Source organism: Mus caroli, chromosome 13 (genome assembly GCF_900094665.2).
Source record: "Mus caroli chromosome 13, CAROLI_EIJ_v1.1, whole genome shotgun sequence".
Taxonomy (NCBI): Eukaryota; Metazoa; Chordata; class Mammalia; order Rodentia; family Muridae; genus Mus; species Mus caroli.
Genome location: NC_034582.1, coordinates 15,512,114 through 15,535,946, shown reverse-complemented (window position 1 = coordinate 15,535,946; position 23,833 = coordinate 15,512,114). Strand labels below are relative to the sequence as shown.

Here is a 23,833-nt window from a genome sequence, read left to right as displayed (position 1 = left end):
AAAGAAAGAAAGAAAGAAAGAAAGAAAGAAAGAAAGAAAGAAAGAAAGAAAGAAAGAAAGAAAGAAAGAAAGAAAGAAAGAGAAAGAGAGAGAGAGGGAGGGAGGGAGGGAGGGAGGGAGGAAGAGAAAAAGGGAAAAGGAAAGGGGGAAGGGGGAAGGAGAAAGAAAGGAAAAGGAAAAAAGTTTTAAACTCCGTTTTAAGTAAGTTCAACTCTTAAGGAAACCACCATTACCCATGCAAAGCTTCAATGTGAATCACCATCAGTAGCTGGGTTTCTTATAGCTATACATTACTCTGCATGTAATAAGAGAAGAATTAAAGAGAAACATATATTTTAAAGCAATGGGCTGGCTCTAAGCTAACCTCATACAATTCTGCTCTTCTTCCCTTTGCCAACAGCCACATTCTTAAAGCACCACAAATGTAGTCTGCTTACAAAGTGCCTATTAGCCAGACAGTGGTTTTCAAATAATGGAACTCATTTTATTCTGAAATGGGTGAAAAAAGAATCTCAGATGGTGCCCCAGAAACAAAACTAGACAAAGAAGCATTGCATCAGTACCAGCGTGTGCTCATAGGCTTGTAAATGCATGTTTTATTGATATAATCAACAAGAATAGTCAGACCTTCTTATTAACATAAAATTCAATAACCAGACATACACCTGACCATTATAATCATATACCAATATTCTGTATACAGTTTGCCTTTGAGTTCTGTTTTCTGGCTCAGGGTGGAGGGATTCTGCATTTCCTTCTTGGTGTCCTAGTTTTCTAAGGCCGCCTAATGCATTATCACAGTGTCAAGTTTCTATTGGTCAGAAGACTAGCCTGCCTGAGAGCAATCATTGACTCTAGGGCTGAAACCAATATGTGAGGTGGCACTGAGCTGTCCCTTCCTTACCTGGAACCTGAATCCTCATTAGAATTCACTTTCTCTGACTGTGTGGATTAACTCACTATAGCCCCATTTCCAAGCTCTGGCTCTTAGCCAGACTTCACTTACACACAGGCTCTCAAGACCCTGCAGATCTTATCTTCTGTTCTCACCCTATCCACAACATGCACTGCGTTCACCCCAGAGTCAGAGTGTCCTCACTGCTGAGAGTACAAGGATATGGCACCGTGGCCATGTTTGGATCAAGATTTTATTTTATTTTATTTTATTTTATTTTATTTTATTTATTTATTTATTTATTTATTTATTTATTTCGAGACAGGGTTTCTCTGTATAGTCCTGGCTGTCCAGGAACTCACTCTGTAGACCAGGCTGTCCTCGAACTCAGAAATCTGCCTGCCTCTGCCTCCCAAGTGCTGGGATTAAAGGCGTGCGCCACCATGCCCGGCTTTTTTTTTTTCTTTCAATTGTGCATAGCTAATGTTCAATCACAACTGTCATTCTTTAAAACACATACAGGAAACCCAATAAAAACTTACAAATAGTAGTGCAACTAGGTTTTCATCTTTCTTGGACCTCTGAAATGACCTCAGGCCAACACACTCCAGCATCTACCTCCCAGTAGCCAAGGGTATCAGGGACCGTAGGTAACTTGCTTGGACTAATTCTTTTGAGGGAATTAATGTTTGACTTAAAATAAAAGCCGTCTTCCCAATCAAGTACACATTTGTAGAAGCTCTAAATACATGCACCAGGGAAGAGGAAATGAAATGCTTCCTATTGAAGTTAACTGAAATCAACGTGACCAGGTCACTGGTCATAAGGGCCACTGTCTATCATTAACAGTTAAGTTGGTCTGTTGGAGTTTCAGTTGATCATTTTACTTGTGTTTAAAAAACTCAAAGCAACATGTCTTATAAGATTGTATTAATAAGCTCCTATTCTTTGCTTCTTCAACTGTTTGGAAATACAGAGGATCCTGCTTTCAGTTCTAATTTTGACACTGTATATATCTGTGTAGCCTGAAATCCTCAAAGTTCTAGAACTTCTAAATCCTAAACGTGCCTGGCACCTAAAGGCTTGCCAGTGAACAGATTCTACAGATGACCCTGGGTGACATAATTTCTTGGGAGTTAGCATTCAACTTCGACCTATAGTTTATATGCAAAATTAGGGATTTGCTAAAACACTCTATAAATGAAATGCTTCAGCATCATCTTTTAGAAGCAGAGAGAAAGAACAAAACAGAGAGTGGTACAGCTCAAAAGTACAAATCTAAATAAGGTATCATGAGAATTGAATTGGGATTTGGTCAGCCTTTGCAAACGGTGACAAGTAGGAAGCATGGCTCGCTGTGGGAGGACTACAGGCTACGATACTAGACCATTCTGCTGACATTACTTCGTTTAATCTTCATTCAAATGAAGTAGACTCTGTATATTAACTGGTATGTTACAATGCCTATTATATATAACACTACAATGTAACCTATGAACATGTACAAATACAAATACACTATATAAAATATTTCAGTTTATGTGGCAAAATGCTAGTTTTATCCTAATAATTTAATAAGTAGGATTTTGAAATTTTAGGTTTATTTTGCTTGAAAATTTCTTCTCTACCTAACTGTTTCAGGAATATAGTGAGATTTCATGTTTGTTTGCTTAAGAGCTGAAGATCCTAAACGAAGTTTCATGAGTTTTTTTTTAACTAGTGAAGTAGTATGAGATTTCTGTTTAGCATCAGAAAATATGAACATGACTGCTAAGCTTTGAAATTGCAAAAGAGGTTGTCTAAGGACCAAGGAAGAAAGAAAGGAGGCCAAGTGTGATGTCTAGACAGGTTTGCTGGAATTGTTCAGAATCCTAAAGACTTGAGTTTGACCCCTGAGACCCACATGGTCAAAGGACAGAACTCTTCTGCCCATATTGTCTTCTAACCTCTACACAATTATGGTGGTGTGGTGCACACTCCCTTATACACACACATAAATCACACACACACACACACACACATACAGAATCTTGCTGTGTCATCCTGGATAGCCTGGAACTTCTGTGTAGACTGCTATCCTGAATTCACAGAGATCTACCTGTTTATGCTTCTTAATTCTGGGCTAAAGATGTGTTCCACAAAATCCAGCACAAAGAAATTAACTTTTAAATTTTACTTTTATTGCCCCCTCCCTACCCATTTCCATAAAAGTACAAGGTATGTTTTATTATACTTGATAACCAAGCCTACCCTAACTTGTCTCACATTCAGGGGCTGGAAAGGCTCATAACTGGGCCAAGGTTCCCATAGCTCCTCTGCTCAGCCAGAGCACCAAGTGTCACAGTGAAAAGCAGTTACTGAAACCAAGACAGAGAGGGAAGAACCTATGGTAACTTCCTCTCAAATCAAAAGGCCCAATACATGCTTCTGAGAACATAGGACACAGCTATTTCCTCCTCCCCAGTTAAGGAAGAGCAGAGAGAATCTTCCCGTGTTTTTAATGTTTTCAAATATATTTATTCATTTATACTCATAGCATTTTGCTTACATGTACATCTGTGTCTGAAACTTATGCCTGGTGCCCAACAAAGAGACCAGAAAAAGGCATCCATGTATGTATGTATGTATGTATGTATGTATGTATGTATATCTGTCTGCATGCATATATCTGTGTGTCACATGGATGCCTGGTGTCTAAGGAAGCTGGAAGAAAGCATCAGATTCACTGAAACTGGAGTTACAAATAGTTGTGAACCATCATGTGGGTGCTAGGAATCAAACCTATGTTCTCTGCAAAGACAAGTGCTCTAACCACTGAGTCATTTTTCCAGCCCCAAGGATCCTTTCTTATGGTGTCCTTCATGGAAATGTGGTTCACTGATGCCCTCCATATTTACAACTTAAACTTTCTTCTATTTTTTGTTTCATTCTTCTTTCGCTACTTAAGGTAGAAGCTAGTTTCTACTCTGATACCCTCTGGAAAAAGGATGCCTCCCTCCTAATTTTTCCCTGATAGAGATGTCAAGGATGGTAGGATATTTTATCATAAAGCCCTCAAGGATTTTTTTTTTTACTCAATATATGAGCAAGAATATTCTAGACCTTGCCCCTTGAATCTGGGCAGCCCAGGAGTGCTCAGCTCACCAGAGCACAGAGCACTAACCAACAAGATCTCTACAGTTATGCCACAAGACGCTCCACAGCTGCTGTCTTTTGTTTGTTTCTAGTTTTTGTTTGCTTTTTGTTGTTGTTTTCGAGACAGGGTTTCTCTGTGTAGCCCTGGCTGTCCTGGAACTCACCCTGTAGACCAGGCTGGCCTCAAACTCAGAAATCTGCCTACCTCTGCCTCTCATGTGCTGAAACTAAAGGTGTGCGCCACTACTGCCCAGCCACAACTGCTGTCTTACTCTCTGCAAACAGTCTCCATCCCACATAGGTGCATAAGAGAACTCTGTGGCTGCCATGCTAAGAGGATGCCTAGGCCATACAGGGATGTACGGGTAGTAGGGAGAGGAGACCTCAGTTATCATGCCCTCTGAGTCCAGAAGAAGGCATTCATGTATGTATGTATGTATGTATGTATGCATGCATGCGTGCATTACAAATATATGCGTGCCTGTATGTACCTCTGCATGGGTATTTTAACTATAGGGATGTCTGTGTGTCACACATATGCCTGGTACCCAAAGAAGCCAGAAGAAGGCATCGTGAGAAGGAGTCTTTTGAGTCACCATAGCCTACAAGTAAAGACAAGGATTCCAGCACATGTCTTCTAAGCTGTGGCCCAGGCACCAAGTAATAAAAAGCCACTGGCTCTGCTTTCTCACATCCAAATTCCTGACTAGAAACTTCAGTGACACCAATCACAGCCACCAAGAATGAGTTTTATTTTAAGTTACTAATTGTGAAGTGTTTTTAGGAGAGATCAATTGATAACTAGAATGATAGAAATCAGTAAAGAAAAAAATATATACAATAATTATTATCTTAACTGACCGTGGTGGAAAGAATAGCAACCAAGTGGCCTATATGCCAACTCTGTGATGCTGCAGGTATGCTGCTTTCCAGGGAACAGAAAAAAAATCTTCCTCTGCTCTCCCCACAGTCTCCTGACACACCTCTAGCTTTCTTCCTTCCCTCCTTCCCCTTATGCTCTTGTCCACACCCAGCTCTACTTGAATAACACAAGCTGAGAGCATCTAGCTTTGGTTTTGGTCACAGAGAGCAGAGAATAATGAAACGGTTGCCCAACTGTCAAACACAACCACTGGTAATCAAAAAAAATCCTTTTGTCAGGTTTAGCGAATGCTTTAAATATATAAAGCAAGGTAAAAATAATACAGTAAAAACATCATCAAGAGAAGAAACAAAGTATCTGATGTCGCATGAATGGCTTTTTATACACACACACACACAAACACACAATTACTCACAAATAAAGATGCAAACACATTGGGTCTCCATTCCTAAACTGAGGAAGAAAATCTAATACCGATTTAAAAATAAATCTCTCTGATGCATAAACACAGGAGCAGGGTTGTACTTAGAAGCCTTTCAAGAAGACCTGGCTTTGGAACATACGATAAGAGACACAGGCCCAAGCTTGGAACTGATTGGTTCGCTAATGAGTTTTGCCTGTCTGTTTAGAAAGGGTGAGCTGCTGCCTCCGGGGTCATTTACAGTCAGAGACAAAACCGTGCCTTTCACAGAAGTCTGGGAGGAACTCTGGCTTTGGAGGAAGTGAATGTGTCCTTCATTCTGCAGCTGAGCACCACACCACACAGTTAAATGTTTCAGAACCTGAGTCAGTCTGTTCACTGGTTTGGTAGCTGAACTGCAGAACATGGAATCATGATGACCTCTGGCATTTATCTTTCCCTGTAATTCTAGAAGCAGCCATATCTTACCAAGCAGAAGCCCCAGAACCCAGGCAAACAAGGCATCCATCTATGTAATCATCCTGTTATAGCCAATATCCACGAGTCAGTGGGAAACTTAAATAACATGTCATGGAACCCACTGCCAGCCGAGGAATGCTGACAGCGTCACTGCCCTTCTGGCTCACACCCCCTCTCATTTATGTGATTCAACTTAGACAGCCTTTTCTCTTCATCTTGAAGTTTATGCACGTCCAAGTCCCTGCTAAAGGAAAAACACTGAGTAATTCAAAATGAGGGCTTCTATCCAGTTCTCAAACTGTAATTACAAAGTTCCAAAACCACCCAAAAATGTTTTTAGAGATTTCAGAATGTCTACTGCCAGTTTAAGTTGAGTCACTAGAGCAAGGACACCAGAATCTAACAGAATGTAAGTGCTCCTGACTGCAGCGGGATTAGCTTTCCACTGGCATAGCCAGTGCCAGGGCTGGATAAAGTCAGGACAATCTGAAGGCTCTGTGTGTGTGTGTATGTGTGTGTGTGTGTGTGTGTGTGTGTGTCTGTGTGTCTGTGTGGTTTGTGGTGCATGTGAGGGAGTGTGTGTGCATATGATGTGGGGGCTACGGATATATGTGTGCTGTGTGTATGTGTGTGCTGTGTGAGTTCATGCATGTGGTATATGTGCATGTGTAAGTGTGTGTAACATGTGTGGTCTGTGTAGGGTGTGTGTTTCAATTTGTATATGCCTGATGGATTCACAAAAGGTAAACAGAGTCCAACAGTAGTAGCTCTACTCTACTGCAATCATCCTTCCAGAACCAAGTACCAGACACACTCTGTAACTAGCACTTCACCTTTGATTGAACCCCTGCCTTTCATCTTCAACTATGGAACTGGGAAAAATCCAAAGTGGTTTTTTTTTGGTTTTTTGAGACAGGGTTTCTCTGTGTAGCCCTGGCTGTCCTGGAACTCACTTTGTAGACCAGGCTGGCCTCAAACTCAGAAATCCACCTGCCTCTACCTCCCAAGTGCTGGGATTAAAGACGTGCGCCCAGCCCAATGTGCTCTTAAGGAAAATATTAATACTAACAATCTTTGGGATTTCCAATTAGAGAAACTAAAAGTGTATGGGTGAGGGTAGGGTTGACAGACTAATTCTCAGCTCCTGGTTCACAGGCTGCAAACAACTTAGAAGAAGACCTGACCTGTTTCCAACTGTTTTCCCTGTGTCTGTTCCTACCTGTGTTCCCAGTGGCTGATGCAAACAGTTATGTCTAAATGTTCCCACGCTTCTTAGGAAATGTATCACAGGGTGTGTTGAGACTTTCTCTTCATTTAATGAAAAACAGTATGTGGACTGCGGGAAGGGAGTCAGCAATACTTTCAAGTCAGGGTCAATGTCTTCCTTTCTGGAAACTTCTGTATGCATATAAGCTGATGAGTCTTTTTTGCCTCTAGATCCTCAGATGCAGAGGGTACACTTCCACCCACCAGGTTGTAGCAATAGCCTATATAGACCTGCACTACTTAAAAGTGCTAGGGTATTTGCTATGGAATACTGGCAATAAATCTCTAGTTCTGCCATGAAGTCTGAAAACTACTGTTTTAGAAGACAGAAATATCCTACAGAATATCAAGGCTTTGCTTACCCCCCCCCAAAAAAAAATGAAGCATGACAGAAAACCACTGTGTTGTAGGTCCTGTGGTCCTCACAATGACAATGGTCCCCATAGGCTCATACATTTCAATGTTTGTTCCCCAGCTGGTGGAACTCTTTAGGAAGGATTAGGAGGTGGGGCCTTCGTAGAGGAAATATGTAACTGAGGGTGAGCTTTAAAATTTCAAAAGCCTATTCCAATCCCAGCTAGCATGCACATATTCATCAGCTCTGTATCTCTCTGTCTCTCCTCCATTCTTCCTCCCTCCCTCCACCTCTATTTTCTCTCACTTTCTCCCTAGTTCTACGGTTGAAACATTAACTCTCAGCTAATGACCCAGTGCAATGCCTGCCTATCTGTTGCCATGCCCCTATCATGATGAGTCATGAAATCATCCTCAGAAATTGTAATATCCAAATAAATTTTTTCTTCTATAAGTGGTCTTCTCCATAGTGTTTTGTCACAGCAAATTAAAAAAAAAATCACTGAGACAGTTATATTTAGGGTGTATGAATTTTCGCTCCATAGCAACAATAAAGAAACAGAGTAGAAGTGTTGCATTCCACACAGCAATGTTCTAATAAGACAGAGACTTAAAGTGGTTCAATTATAAACCTACCTAATTCAAGTTATATTCACAATACTCTTTAAAACCCCAGGCCTTGCAGTCATCAGGGATATCCACTAATCTGTCTTCAGAATGAAACGTCCAATGAGAACAAGGACTTCTTTTTATTTATCTTACTCAATCCATCGTACACTGAGCTGTCAAATATAAGAAAAAAATCCCTCCTTCCTATATTCTGCACACTGATCTACAGGAAAATATTGAATCTATTTTCCTACTTTTTCCTAATACAAGTTAGAAACAGTATATATAATTAAAATTAGGAACCCTTGTACAAGAAGTCAATTCTAAACAGTAAGTTGAAGTTGGTGTGTTAGTTGGGTAAGTATATTCTGATATTTTATATGGCTAGGAAAATAGACTTAGGAAAAGATCATCTGAAATAACTAAACATTCTTATGCAAGTGCAGGCTTTATAGCCAAATAAGTTGCCAAGGAGGTGATGAACAGTAAACTTCATGAAGGCAGATAGTTCTTCCTTTTGCAGCCCTAGCTAGTCTGGGACGCTCTTGAAGACCAGGTATATTCAGAGATCTACCAGCCTTTGCTTCCTAAGTGCTGAGATTAAAGGCAAGAGCCAACACACCCTGATGAAAGTAGATATTTCGACTCTGCTATCTGGTCCCATTTTCTCCTTGAATTCAAGAATAGAAACCAGCATTTATGCTAGTCTATGTGCATTCCAAGCTAACCCTGAATTTTTTTCCTATCCACAATGAATTGTTTTGTTTTTTTTCATAATTTCTGCCATTGACTGACTTATGCCTCCAACACAATCAATCAGAATAATAATAGCCCAAACATTTGTGGTCATGTCCAGCTTCAAATTACCTCAGAGCTTTCATACAGTTTTAGAATGAAGCTAAACGTCTTACAACACCCTAAAAGGGCCTGAAAAGTTGTGGCTTATGCACCACGGTCCAGCCATATTTAGCCCCTTAGCCTTGGCTCTTGCTGCCTGTTCTTTGTAAGTAAATAATCCAGGTGTGTTTTGTTTGTGTAGCTTTATTATTTGATTAGGTTTGACTTGTTTTATCTAAGACAGAATCTCGCTATGTAGACCAGGCTAGCCTCAAATGCAGGGCAATACTCTTACCAAGGCCTTGCCATGAGAGTTGGCAGCCAGCTACTAATCTGAGCCATGTTACTGTTGTCCATACAAGTTTTGTTGGACAATACTGTTTTGTTTGGACAATACTGTTGTCCAAACCCTCTGTTTTCTTTAGACTTTCACTTAAATAACACTTTGTTGAGGACTTCATTAAGTTCAGGCACATTTTTCCTCTGTGGCCCTTACTGCCATTGGAATCAAGTGACTGGAGTCTGTGCGAATCAGGAAGACTGGAACTGTTGAACTGTACACAAACTTAGCACTTAGCGCAGTGCCTAGAACACACTGGGGGACTTACCATGTCTTCCAGAGTCCTATGCTTGACAAAGTCTGCGAATAGATAGTCAAGTAGCTAACACAGCCACTATAAAGCAATGTTAACAAATGTCCTGTTTCATCACAAAGCAAGCAAAGAATTCTGCAGCATGCTCTGCAGAGGAGACACCTGCATCGGGTGTCAGAAGGAAAGAAGAGGCCAAGGAGAGAAATGCCTGGAGTCGGGAAACCCACAAGGGATAAGCATCAGGGGAAAGTGGGGTACAAGAGCTTTTCTCCCCTCTCACACATGATTGGAAAGAGCCAGGTCTGGAGGAGCTACCCAGCTCTGCAGGTGTAAACATACTCTGTTCATACCTTACTGAGGTGTAAAGTGTGTTGAGGAAGTAACAATTACTCTTGATCATAAGAATCCTGATTCTTACAGAAAAACCTCCCTATGCCAGAAATTTTACAACCTCCCTGGGCTTTCGTCTGCTCAAGTTCAAAGCTTTGAGAAGGTTGTCGATTTCCAATCACAAAGAGCAGTCAGTCCATGGTGGTTTCAGTTACTCGGTAGGGCTGACTGATCTCAGACAAGGAGGAAACACAGGAAAAAGAAACCTGAGATGAAAATGAGGACCGGATGCTTTGCTCCTCTCTGCAGAGAGAGGAGAGTGTTGGTGTTTGCTGCATACTGGTTTTATTCTGATGACTTATGACAATGACAATGACAATGGAATGTGCACAATAAACTTGTAGGACAGGATGCCCTGTCCCAGAAGGCCACACAGAGCTGTCAGGAATCTGGAACATCCAAAGAAAAAACAGAGCACTAGGAGAAGGGGGATAGGAGAACACAGGTGTTCCTCAAAGAGCCTCACTTCCTCCCAGAGGCTCCAGGGGCAGCTTTGCAGAGAGCTCCTGCATGAAGCTCATCACATCTGTGATTACAAGATACAGGATTTATTGAATTATGGGGATGGATCTCTCTACTTCATATGTAATTGAGTTGGTCTTAGCAGAGAGGGAGCAAATACCATTCTGCAAATACGGCACAGCCTCAGTTCATCAAAGTCATAATGCTTCCTCATAATGCTTCCTCCGGTGTATATAGTTTGGAGGGGCCCACCCCTTTCTGCATACTTATTAAAAAAGGGCAAGGCAATTTTCTCATTTCCCTTAAAAAGAAGAAAAATGCCAATAGTACAATCACAGTACTTATCCCAGATGGTCAGATAATCTATAGCAAAGGCAGGGAAAAGGTTTGTAACTCTCTAGTAAGTTAATGGAGGTTACACCTGATGTCAATTCCCCTAATACACTAGTACAAGAAAGTCACATACTGACACTGCTAATGATGGTTCTGTTGTCCTGTGACTCCTGAGGTAATTGGAATCAGGATCACCATGTCAGCAAAGACAGGCGATCATCAACACTCAGCACAGACAGCAGAGCAGTGGCATTCCCTCAGCTCTGGAAGCAGACCTACCAAGGCCAGGCTGGGCTTGATCACTTCTACTGTGTCGGGCTACACAAACTGTCTCTTGACTTTTCTTGGTCTCACTTCCCTTATGAAAATGAAGATGCTTACCTCACTAGATTACAGTGACGGTGATCAGTGATCACTAAAACCATGTGCACTCTCTCATACCATTCTGTCTCAAAAGAGAAATTTCAGTGATACAGTCACAAGTGCATGCATGCATGCGTACACATGCACACACACACTTGCACACATAGACAAACACACACACACACACACACAGAACCACTCATCTATTCTGAAATTTACGTTTCCGAGACAGAATTTGAATTTGCAAATAGATGCATCTCACAATTGCCTACAATTTTTCAAACTACACCTCTACAAAATGTTCCTTAACCCACTACCACTGAAACCCATGTTAATAGCCCAATAAGCCAATGAGAAGTGTTTTAGAAAATGGATTCAGATAACATGAGAAAAGTAGGCAGAGGATGGGTTCCTTCCTGAAAATCTTTGGGAGAAACTCAAGCATCCCTCAGTGACTTCATATGTTCTCATGTTGGGCCAGGCCTAGACAATATTTCCCTTTTAAATTACAGGTGACTCTTGTCAAGGAGAGGAAAACCATCTCATAGTAAGTGAAAGTCAGAAAATAATGTTATATACACCTTCAAAAGTTAGTCACTGGTTACCATGGTGATGCAGATATTACCTAACAATTCACTGGGTTGTAAGTATCAGGAGAATTTTAACTATGCTATTTTAAGAACGGAAAAGGGTCTCTATTTTTGGAGAGAACTAATTTACAAGAACTTAGATGCAGACAGAGGATAGCCCAGGTTTGACCCCCAAAGGGTCAAGATACATTTTGTTCTCCTACACTGCATGTCTAGCTCTATGCCTTGCAGAGGCACACACAGCTGGAGGAAAATAGTTGTGACACATTATTTACAAACCCAGGACTATGACTGGGAGGATGAGAATTCTCACTCTCTAAACGCGTAGTGAAAGGCTGATCTTTGTGACCACATGCTGAAGAACTGATGACAGATGGAAGAGGGAAGTTCCTTAGAAACCAAACAGAAAGAATGTCTTAGGCAAACAAGATTCCCCTCCAAAAATGATAACAATGCCTCAAAAAATAATGAACGTCCCCCTACTCTTAGCAGTTTGAATTATCTGGATGGATATGACTTTTAACTAAAAAATGCTATCAAATCTCTTCTGATGCTATAAAAATCATACTAAGAAATGAAAGTACATATACTCCTCAACCCAGCCTTGTAACTACTTTGGGTTAGAGTGCATCATGTCCCTACTTTGGGTTAGAGAGCATCATGTCCCTACTTTGGGTTAGAGAGCATCATGTCCCTACTTTGGGTTAGAGAGCATCATGTCCCTACTTTGGGTTAGAGTGCATCATGTCCCTACTTTGGGTTAGAGCGCATCATGTCCCACAGATAGAGGTCTGGCTCTTTAGAAAGGAGACCTGTCTATCTCTGAAGCACCAATGCTCTTTCTTCCTTAAGAAATCCCTAGCTGTACTATACCAGCATTCTCAGGACAGTCCCAGAAGCAATCCCAGGAAGTTTAAATGGAAACTTCCAGATGACAAGCTCACCTGGTCAGTCTCTGACATTAAGATTTGAAAACCTGCCTTGTGAAAGGTTCTCTGTCTCTCTGTTTGTCTCTCTGTCTCTCTCTCTCTCTGTATCTCTCTGTGCGTGTGTGTGTGTGTGTGTGTGTGTGTGTGTGTGTGTGTGTGTGTATCTCCCTCTCCATCCCTCACCCCCATCTCCCTGAGATAATTATGCTCTAGGTCTTCCTTAGCTGCCAATGAACAATGAATTAAGGCCTTTAACCAATGATAACAAGGGATATGTCAGCCACTGGGGAACACAGGTCCACATACATTAGTCAAAGGCAGGGCCTCAGTGACACAGTGGCTTATTTATCACAGGTTGCAGAATCAATCTACATGTTTGATATGTGGGTATTTAAGAAAAATATTTCACAAAAACCACAGGAGATTCACCCTGAGCTATTCTGTTGTATCCTCGTGTTAAAGACTTTGCAACCATCTGAATCAACTGCACTGGCCTTGGCTGATGAATGAAACCACAGCGATAAAACGTCACTGCCAACGTTCAACTTTTATTTATTGATACTCTCCTAATCTCACAAAGGGTAGCATGCAAATTAATAGGTGCCACCAAAAATAAAAATAGTAAGAAAATAATCAAATGGAACTTAATTATTTATGGACTAAGTTAAAGTAGCCAAGGGTATACTAAAAGATAATCAGCGCCTGCCAGAAAATCTAGTCCATGCTTCCTCTCCATCTGCAGGCAGGAATATGAAAGGAAAAGTTGTTCACTCTTGAAAGTCCCAGTGTCCCTTCTGGAAAGACAAAGGCAATTTTTGAAGGCCATTCCAGGCATCTAACTTAAAGGGCCCCACCTACAGAAGACTACTGACTGGAGGAACAGCTGCTGAGACACAGTGCACACACCACTGTTTCCACTTCCCACCTCCATCTGATTTATGATGACATTCCTAAGGTCATCCCGGAAACTGCTGACTGGGACAAATGAAGTCTACCGTATTTCAGAGCCTGAGGTCACCCACTTCTCCATCTCCAGAGCATCATGTATTCCCTGATTCCAGCATCAGCCAGGGAATCACTGGTAGCCTGGCCTTACCAGTTTCTTCCCTCCTTCCCCACCAGCCCCACATCTATGAGGACACACGGCTCCTATACACCATAGCAAGTTCTCTCAAGAACTCAGTGGGATACTAGAGTGTTTCAGAAACTTCTAAAGATGAAGTTCTAGAAGCACAAAGACCTAAAGCTCCTTCTTAACTCTAGAGTCAAGATGGTGGTCTAACCATGTGACTTCAGTGGCTCATTTTTCACCTGTTAACCAAGTTCAATATTATTATATTGGAGTTTAGTCTTGAAAAAGAAAGATCAGCAAACATAGGTAATTCACTTGACCCAGCTTCTAACAAAAACAGAAGATCAGTAATTGCTAGTTTTCCTTTCCCTATCAGAGGACTTTTACATATTTTTTATTTCTTTCAGAGTCATGCAAAGTCTTCACTACGTCTCAACCAAACTTATTAAACAATGTCAAAATGACCTAGGAAGAAAGTAAGTTCCTAAGAGCCATGGAAGGGTCACTGTTCAGATGATGCCACATCTCACAATGTTTTTTGTCATTGGACCAAGTACATTCAATATAAAACAAAATAATGGAGAGAGATAAATCTCCAAAAAAAGAGAAGTAACAGATAAAGTATTTGCTGTAGAGGAAGGATTGTTCAGCAGGTACAGACACTTGTCAGCAAGCCTGACTGGTGGAGCTTGGTTCCTACAAGCCAGGTGGTAGAGAGAGCCAGCTCCTGGAGGTATCCTCTGACCGCCACACCCTCACACGCCATGCCCTCACACGCCATGCCCTCACACACAAATAAAGAAACTGTGTTTAGTTATTTGTTTGTTTGTTTGTTTGTTTGTTTAAAATATAAAGAAAGTAAGTGTGGTTGGATAAACAAGACTCAGAAACCTGCTTGGACTTCACTCTTTGTTTCCTCCTTGAGACAGAGTCCTCTATGTAATCCTGCCTATCCTGGAACTCTTTATGTGGACCAGGCTGGCCTCAAACTCACAGAGATTCACCTACCTTTGCTTCCCAAGTGCTGGGATTAATAAACTTCACTCTTGAATATCCTAAAAAGTATTTTTTTGATACTAAAGAAGCAGGTTTTGCTGTATAGACATTATTATCACAGAGGGTAAGGACACAACATTTTAACTGGCTCTAAACGGAAGAAGTAGCCATGATTTACCGCCCTTCAGTGTACGAGCCCCGGGTTATGTCCTACCTTTTCTGTGATGTAGAAGTTTGAACTATCAGCGTGCTGCAGAGCAAAATATTCATGGTTGGCAAGAGACCACCTTTAAAAGAAGAGGAAATGATCAAAAACATGAAAGTGGTCATTTCTGCTTTAGTGGGTTTTCAGGGTTAAGATGAATTAAATCTAGGATTAGATTTGGCCCAGTACAGTACATGTTACAAGGCAGTTTCCAAGACAACAAGGCCTTAGCCTGCCCTCTCTATCCAGATAGAGCCTGCCATCTCACAGGTAGACTGACTAGGCCGGTTCCTGCTTTTAACAGTTCATCTCTAACACCAGAGGCAGGGTGCGTGGAACATTAAAAGCAACACTCTTTCCTCTTTTAAAAGACTGAAGCAAGGAGAAGAAAAACAAAGGACATAAACACAATTTACATTTTACATTTAACATTCTTCAGTTGTCTCTGAATACTAAACTCTCATCTGGTACACCTGGCACAGATTGGAAATGCTCCAGTTAAGGATTCTGCATCTTGTGCAATTTATCAGGAATATACCAGAGTCCCAGCTCTGCTGTGCCAGTCACCCATCTGAGGTAACTTTCAAATGAATTTTCCCCTTGCCTTGTCAGCTCAGGCAGCAAAGTGGGCAAGCCTCACCGGGGCGTGTGAGGCTCCACATCTTCTCTGGCCTAGAAATCCTCTCAGGTTCTTTAGATGGAGTGTGTGCTTAGCTCCAGCAACCTTGAGATTGCCCCCTGCTGGGAAGGCCAAAAGGAGAACAGCTTCCTAAAATCAAGGAAAGCTAGCCTCCTGTGCAGGACCCACCCCCAGCTCCTGCACGCTCTGCTCTTGGAGGAAGAATAGCTAAGAGTGGCAGGATCGGGTGCCACTCACACACAGGAACTGAGTGACTCTGGGCAGACTGAGCAGTGTGTTAGGAACATATGTATGGTTAGGATTATTTATAGTACTGTGAATAATGTTCACCACTCTGCTGCAAATATTTTATTTGCCTTTTATGTATAGACTAGAAAGCCTCAGCCAAGCTCCAAGTTCCACTTACCCATCGCAGACTTCCTTTATAATGGCAGACAGTGGTTTTTTCTGCAAAGAAAAAAAAAAAAGGAAAAGGAAATACGGTTAGTTTCACTTCATTATTTTAAACAAACAAAAAGGAGAAACTACTAATAAAAATGTTTAACTGAGGAAAGTTTGCAGTTGCTCCTCTTAGCTGTCAATGCGTCTCTTACTTTTTCTCAAGGTAACCAATTACTAAGTGTTATTATCAAATTTAAATAATTACACATTACCATTATGGTCCTTGTTTCTATACTTAGCATTATCACCATATTTAAGTTTGTCGTATTAAAAAACGGGAGCCTGCAAGGTCAAGGTGGACCCAGAGTTCCTCAAGCTGTTCGTGGGTCAGGCAAGGTTTCTGTTGGTTTTATGCAAACAACCTTCAGTTCATGGTCTCTTTTAAGACTCATTTTTCAATTATGTGTCTATGTGAGTGAGAGTGCGAGTACGTGTATGTGTGTGTAGACAGAGGTGACTATAGCCCCGTGGAATTGGAGTTGCAAATGATTAAGAGCTACCCAGTGTGAGTGCTGGAAATGGAGCACAAGTCCTCTCAAAGAACAGTAGGAGACTTTAACTACTGAGATGCCTCTCCAACCCCTGATCCATGATGCTCTTAGGAAAACATGTAGCAGATGGGATTGGGAGAGATGAACAATTGTTCTTGCAGGTATGTAGAGAGTTTTCACTCAAGTGTGGCCCTAGTAAATGCCACTTATTCTGCAGCATGAGCCACCAGGGAAAAGAGCTCAACAGGTGGCTGGCCACAGCTGTGCTCTTGCCCTGCCGGGCACAGCTGTGCTCTGCCTCCCCAAACACAAGGGAGGCAGTGAGGAGTTCTAAGCAGACACTGCCTGTCAGCAAGAAAGAAGGGGCGAGAGGGATGTGTCATCCAGAACAGATCCCAGACAAGGGGCAGACATGGGGAACAGAGGAAGGCAGGTCACAGAGCAGTTAGGGGCTGCCAAAGTTACCCAGTGCTCCTGCCTGTCTGAAGATCGGTGTGGGAGACTGTGACTCTGGCTAACGAGCTCAGACACCGAACTTACTGTGTCTGCAGTGTAAACTGCAATCTTCTAAACATGACTAGCTGATCTGTAACTGAAGGTAGCCGCTACCCACCCCTAAAGGCTGTTATGAACACTAAATGGTTATTACTGAATAGTAGTTATTTTACAAGCGCAAAAAAGAGACTTAAAATGGTTAGGTTCTTTGCGATGCTGACAAAGTGTTGCTGACAAAGCTCATCCTTGGCTTTGAGCAAGAGGCTACCTGTCTACAACTGCTCCTGAGCTGATTCACAGGGGGCCCCTGCGAATTTCACCTCCACGTCCCCCTCTGTGGGTGCAAAGCAGGGTCTGTTTCTGCCTACAGCTATGCATATAGTGGGTGGGGAACTACTTTTCTTTTAAGTTTACCTTTTGTTTAGTTATGTAGATACATTTGAATTGATATATGGCACCTGCACACATTTATAGGGGAGAGCACGGCATTGCAATACATGTTTCACACTGTATAGAAATTGGCTCAGGGTAAGAACACATCTACTTAGACATACATCATTGCTGTGTGCTGGGGATACTTAAAATCGTTTTTACTAGCTGTTTCAAGATTTTTCAGCTAATTATTTTTGAAGTTATTCTACTGTTCTTCAAAACATTAGACATTGATTATTTATTTGTTTATTTATTTATTTATTTATTTATTTATGGGTTTTTTGAGAGAGGGTTTCTCTGTGTAGCCCTGGCTGTCCTGGAACTCACTCTGTAGACCAGGCTGGCCTCGAACTCAGAAATCCGCCTGCCTCTGCATCCCAAGTGCTAGGATTAAAAGTGTGTGCCACCACTGCCTGGCTGACATTGATTAGTTTCCCTGTGCTAGAGCAAGATTTAGTGATATCACATCACATACCATCCTTCAATACCTAGCACACCCATAAATTTGTCCCTCCTATTCAACTGTGCCCCTGTCCCCATTAACCATCCTTCTCCATGCTGTGCATGTACCACTTTCTAGTCTCTGCTGAATGCTATTTAATGCTTAACTTGAAGTTATTCTAGTGTCCTCATATAATTTAAAACGTATATTTGGCTTTTTGAATCTAACTTATTTCACTTAACATAATGTTCAGGGAAACCAAGAATTCTTGAGAATGTTTTATCCTGAGTTGATCGCCTTTGAGAATAAGAAATGTTGACTGAGGTCTATAGTTAAATTATACACTGTAGAACTCCTGGGCCTTTGCCAGGGACTCTGCAGTAACTGCATCTGTGAACTGGAAAGCAAATGTGTTCTTAAACCAAGTGGCAAAAAAAACTTTGGAAACAAAATTTTCATAGATACAGGCCTGTAATTTGAGAATGCTGGAGGCAGGGGCAAGAGGATCTCAAACTCAAGATAGGCTTGGGTTATACAATAAGACTATCTCAAAAATAAAACCAAGGCATATCAACCAAACAACACCCCTTTCTAATAAGATAACAACTTTGTATTTCTAGTTGGCAGACCCCGTCAAAATATGGGGGTGTAAGGATGAGTCCTATCAGTCCCATATTCCCAAAGCTTGTGCCCTCGAAGAGAAGACACTGGTAAGGAGGCCAGGCTTCAGTCTTAAATCAAGCCAAAAGAGTGGTTGCTGCAATAGCACAAGGTTTCCAAAATCCCTGTTCTGAACCAAGCCGACCCTCTAAATCCAGGATTCAGACAATGACTTGGGTTTTAATTCCTATCTGATCCATAGATTCAGAACAGACATCACTGGGATACTATTATATCTGGAACATTCTGAAGTTAGAAATATGAAAAGAATAAAGACCATGAAGCCAAATAACCTTACAAACCCAATACAGAAAGATTAAACAAAAACTCTCAGCCGCGGGAAAGGGAAAGGAACAATGGTGAGCTGAACATTCAACATGCATCTCAGCCAATTAAAATGACTGTTACATAAGGCTGGGGCGAGTGAGTGGAATATGCATCTCAGCCAATTAAAATGACTGTTACATAAGGCTGGGGCTGGCCCCATGGTCCACTTTCTGACCCTTCTCTTAGCTGCTCTAATCAAACCTTAATCTAATGACCTACAGCACTTCACTCCTTCCTTTTCCTGTCAGCTTCATTTGACATTGTTTCTGGTCCTTCCTTTGGTGACCTACTTTCCCCACAATCCGTGTTATATACCCTTTCAATAAAATCCAAAACATACCTCCTTCCTCCCTTTACCTTAGGCTTCCCAAGTCCAAGATTTGGTGCTGGTTTCCCATGCTTTTACTGGTCAACCCTCTTTGTGCCCACTGACCAACAATTCCAAGTGCATACCTCTGTTGCTAACATCTCTCTCAAAATTCAGTTGCACAGACCATAAAAACACTGCTTCAGTTTGATGATGAGCAAGATGGCGTCACTGGGATTCCCTAGCTAGCTCTGCATCTAGGTGAGTGTACCACACCTCTCACGTCCTCCTTGTCCTACCTTGCCATGACCCCTCACCATTACTGTGGCACACAACCTTCTGTGACCCTTCACTCTCCTTGCAGTGCCTCTTCCACTCTGACCCTTTACCTTCACTTGGCACATCACCCAGGGTAATCCTGCACCCTCATCCCTAGGGCACTTACCCACTATGACCTTCCATTATTCTCACTGGAGCACCTCTCACTCTGTGACCATTCACCCTCTCTGTGGCACCCAGGCCACTATGACCCTTCTTCACCCTCACCTTAGCACCCCACCGTCTGTGGTCCTTCAACTCACTATGGTACTGAGCTCACAATGACCCTTCACCCCCACTTTAGCTGCTACCTTGTGACACTTGACCTCATTGTGTCACCAGTCTACTGTGACCCTTCACTGTCACTGAGGCATCCCACACACTGTGACCCTTCACCCTCTCAGTGGAACCCCATCCGCTATGACTCCTCTCTCTGTCTATGGCACAAATCCACTGTGGCCCTCCATCTTCACTGTGTGGACTGCCAGCTAACTCCGACTTCCATGCCCATGCCTTTGGCAGGTCTTCCAGGCACATTTTAGAGAATGTGTTCTGCTTTTGCCTTCCTCTGCTCCCTTCCAGGACACAAACACTTACAAGATACCATTTCTCATTTTCTCACTGTGTCGTTACCATCATGACGACCTTTCTCTTTTCAAGTTGTGCCTACCACTTTGAACTTGGGTGTCACCCCAGCCCCCAGCAAGTTAGGCCTCTACATTTCTAGTCTTATTGTCTAATCATCATGTCAAACATAATTAAACAAAATTCAACTTTTCTCTGAGATTTTACTTCTAACATATTCCTTGGATTTTCAGTGATCACTTTTAGCTATGAAGTGTATACATCCCTAAGTTTAAGATGTAAGCCCTTCCAGAGTCTGCTGTCAAGAAATTCTACTCTATACAAATGACCCTTGATTCTGAATTTTGTGGATGATTAAAATAAATATGCTAAATCCACATTTTCACTGTGTCATATGCTGTGTTGAAATGTCCCCTTTCTCTTTGTTCTACCTATAACAACTGAGATCTTACCCATTATTTATCACCCACGTCAAAGCCACCTTCTCCAAGTACATGTCCCTGATCTCGCCAGAAAGACAATTATTCTCTCTCTTCACCTGGAACAAAAGATGACTCACACCTGAGTACTTTGCATATTGTCATTTCTTCTTTTCCCCTGAGAAAAAGGCATCTTAATTCATCTATAACTCTCCCATTCTCCACCTTCAGTGTTAGTATCACAGTCTGTAGGCACTAGTAGAATCTAAAAGGAGACTCAATGTTTCTATCAAATGGAAACTCATAAACTTGTCCTTTAAAAACCAAAACTGGGTCTGGAGAGATAGCTTAGTGGTTAAAAGCACTGGCTGCTCTTCCAGAGGTTCTGAGTTCAATTCCCGGCTACCACATGGTAGCTTACAATAATCTATAATGAGATCTGATTCCCTCTTCTAGTGTATCTGAAGGGAGCGACAGTGTACTCATATACATAAAATAAGTAAATTCTTTAAAAACCAAAACTGTGCTCATAGAACATTTGCCTGCTTAAACTACACCCTGGGTTCACTTCCAAAATCACTAGTCAAGTAATTAAGAAATTACTTAAGAAAAAAAAGGATGTATCAGTAAGTAAAAAAAGCAAACTATTATAAAGGAGAGACTGGGATAATAAACTGTTCTATGAAAATATTCCACTGCTGGGTGGCTCTTAGCAGCTGCTGGTCATAAGCTCACAGATACACAAAAGCTGTCATTACTCTGTACAAATTCAATCTCAGGAGAAACGCTATGCATGGCTTGGAGCCAGCCAGCTGATGAGGACAACTCTGCAGATGATAAAAGAGACACAGGACAGGATCCAGCACCATCAGTAAGCAATATCCAACAGGCAAGCCAAGTTACTCTCAAGTCAGCATAAGATACCAAACTGGAAAGCACACGGCTGGTATCATAGTTTTCTCATTTCCTGTATAAACCTTGAGTTTCGCATTAGTTAGCTGGCTGACTAGGGAACTGTAAGCCAATCACCATCTTTGCCAATAGCTGGATATGAGTTTCCATTTAATAGAAACATTGAGTCTCCTCTAGCTAGATAACACGTGGCATAGATGTTCCACTAGCACACCTTTGTGCTTTCTGTCTTTGTCTAAAGATTGGGAGTATAGTGGTCTGAGCAGCACATCCTTACATAGCTTCCTAAGATTCATTGACTAACTCTCCTTTTGCTCATTTCCCTTGGCTCCTTACTGTTGCCATGATAAAACACTATAACCAAAATCAACATGAGGAGGAAAGGGGCTTGGCTCACACTTTCAGGTCTCAAGAGAAATCAGGAAAGGCACACACTGAAAGGAACCTGGAGGCAGGAGCCATGAAGGAATGCTGTTTGCTGGCTTGCTCATAGGCTTAGAAACTTGCTTTCTTAAACAGTCCAGGGCCACCTGGCTAAGAATGGTACCAACAAGACCATTCTTGCAGTGCTGTATCAACTAATAATCAAGACAAGCCACACAGACATGCCAATGGGCCAATCTGACCCAGGCAGTTCCTCACTTGTGGCTTTCCTCTTGGGTAACTATGGGCTATGTTAAATTTACAATTAAAGCTAACTAGAAAATTCATTAAATGAAAAAGCCTAAAAAGCAAATAGAATTAGACCTAAGATGTAATGCCAAAGCCACCCAAAGAACTCAAAATCAGTTTTAGACTCTATTGGAAATCATTAGAATACACATGTTGAAAGTAAAGTATTTCAACTGCTTATGTATGGTTTTATAATGTATACAAAAACCAAATCGAGCGAAATTTCTGAAACTTTTTGCTTTGGAAGTTAAAAGTACCTTCCTAAACTACACAGTGGGCCTAGGTCAGAAGAGCAGCCCTGCATTTCAGAACACCCAGGACCACGAGACCATGACCACATTTCTACATGCACAGGGGCCCAAGCCACAACCTTTTCTCCTTCTCTTTTAGACACTGTGAGATGAATTGTTTAATCTTTGCCAGACAAACTCATCTGTTAAATGAACTATGCATTCTCATATGAACCAGTCTGGCAGGACATCATATACGAATACATGCAATTAAAAACTTGGTTTTCTTTTCCATTTTGGAGCTATGTGCTAAGAATTTTACCTAGGTCTTTTATGCTGGGATTTGAACCTGGAACCTTGCATCTGCTAGGTAAGTGCTCTGCCACTGAGCTACACCACCGGTAGAAGGTAACAGCCTTTTAATGGACTTACTCTTGTCCTTTTATCTTTTATTCTCCAAAATAATTCTTTGATTTTGTTTACTTGATCCAAGTAGGTAAATGCAGAGAGCAAATCCCCCATAAAAAGACTTCTCGCCACTTTTCATAAAATAAGCTAGAATCCTAAAATGTCCCCTTTTCTAGCAGCTCATCTCTAGTCTGCATCTCTGGCATAGCTCTTGATACCTGCGTGCTGGTTCTCCCGCTCCTTTCCCTCTGCCTCTTCCATTTCTTTTAGAAAAAGGCAGTATCATAGATGTTCAGAATCCTCACCTCCTTTCCTGATGCTTCTTCTAAGGTTTGGTTCTGAAAATAACCCCTGCGCAGATCCATGGCTCTGCAGAGATCCTTAAAATGGAACCTTTCCTTTACAAAACCAGCTTTCTCCTTTTGTCTGCCTTTTTTCTTTTAGAAAAATGTCCACTCTGTCAACTGAGGGCATATATGTCCCTTGAAGGCATGAGAGACCTGTTCAGGACTGTTTATTTAGGAGGAAGCCAGGCCAGCCTGCCAGGAGGCACTTTCCCAGGAGACCCCTCAGCTGTTATCTATCCCTCATCAGAGGTCCTCCCAGTCCAGCACAGGATGATCCTGGCTGCTCCTGGCTACACAGCCACCTGTTCCTGACTGCCAACCAACACTCCTGGCTTGGGGACTGTACCCATCCCCCTTGTTCACCTTCGAGCTTTCCAATCTGTTGCTGTCCACGTTTCTGCCTTGCCACCTGCCTGCTGCAGCTGGCAGCAGCCTAGCTGATGTACCCACACACCTGTCAGGGACAGGGTACTGTGGGCTGCAGTTCTCTAAATCTGCCAGCCACAGTTTAGGATCCCAGATGCCCTATGTACTACAAGTATTTCTATAGAAAAACCCTCAACTCCATCAGAAGTACATTTGCTCAGAATAGTTTCTGGACAGAAAAACATGCCCAGGGGATGAGATTAAGGGAAAAGACCCCTGAAAGTCACTTGGGATTGTAGTTACCTCTTAGTTCCCCAACCTTCTCTCTGTCTGGACCTTCTGAGCAGCTTCAGAAAAATATCCAGGGGCAGCACCCTATCTCTGCAGCCCCCAGTTTTATAAAGTTGGGTACATTGCCTCTCTTCTCAGTGTGTGTTTACCCTTCCAAAAACCATACTAAAAGCTATCCCTTGCACACAGTAGCATCATAAAAATTGAGACCATAAGGCAAGACCCTTGGAAGGGCACGTGCCACATAGTAAGATATAA

The 23,833-nt window shown here is 41.9% G+C and overlaps 1 protein-coding gene across 4 annotated transcripts in view; it reads right to left on the bottom strand.

The window, feature by feature from the left end:
- Elmo1 (engulfment and cell motility 1) overlaps window positions 1-23,833 on the bottom strand; it is a 510,385-nt gene that overhangs the window by 375,582 nt on the left and 110,970 nt on the right. For all 4 annotated transcript variants that reach the window (XM_029468420.1, XM_021180510.2, XM_029468421.1 and 1 more), the window contains 2 exons: window positions 15,839-15,879; window positions 14,802-14,874 (listed from right to left, as the gene is read on the bottom strand). In XM_029468420.1, the coding sequence (XP_029324280.1) occupies window positions 14,802-14,874; window positions 15,839-15,879 (114 nt within the window). The remainder of the gene's footprint in view (window positions 1-14,801; window positions 14,875-15,838; window positions 15,880-23,833) is intronic.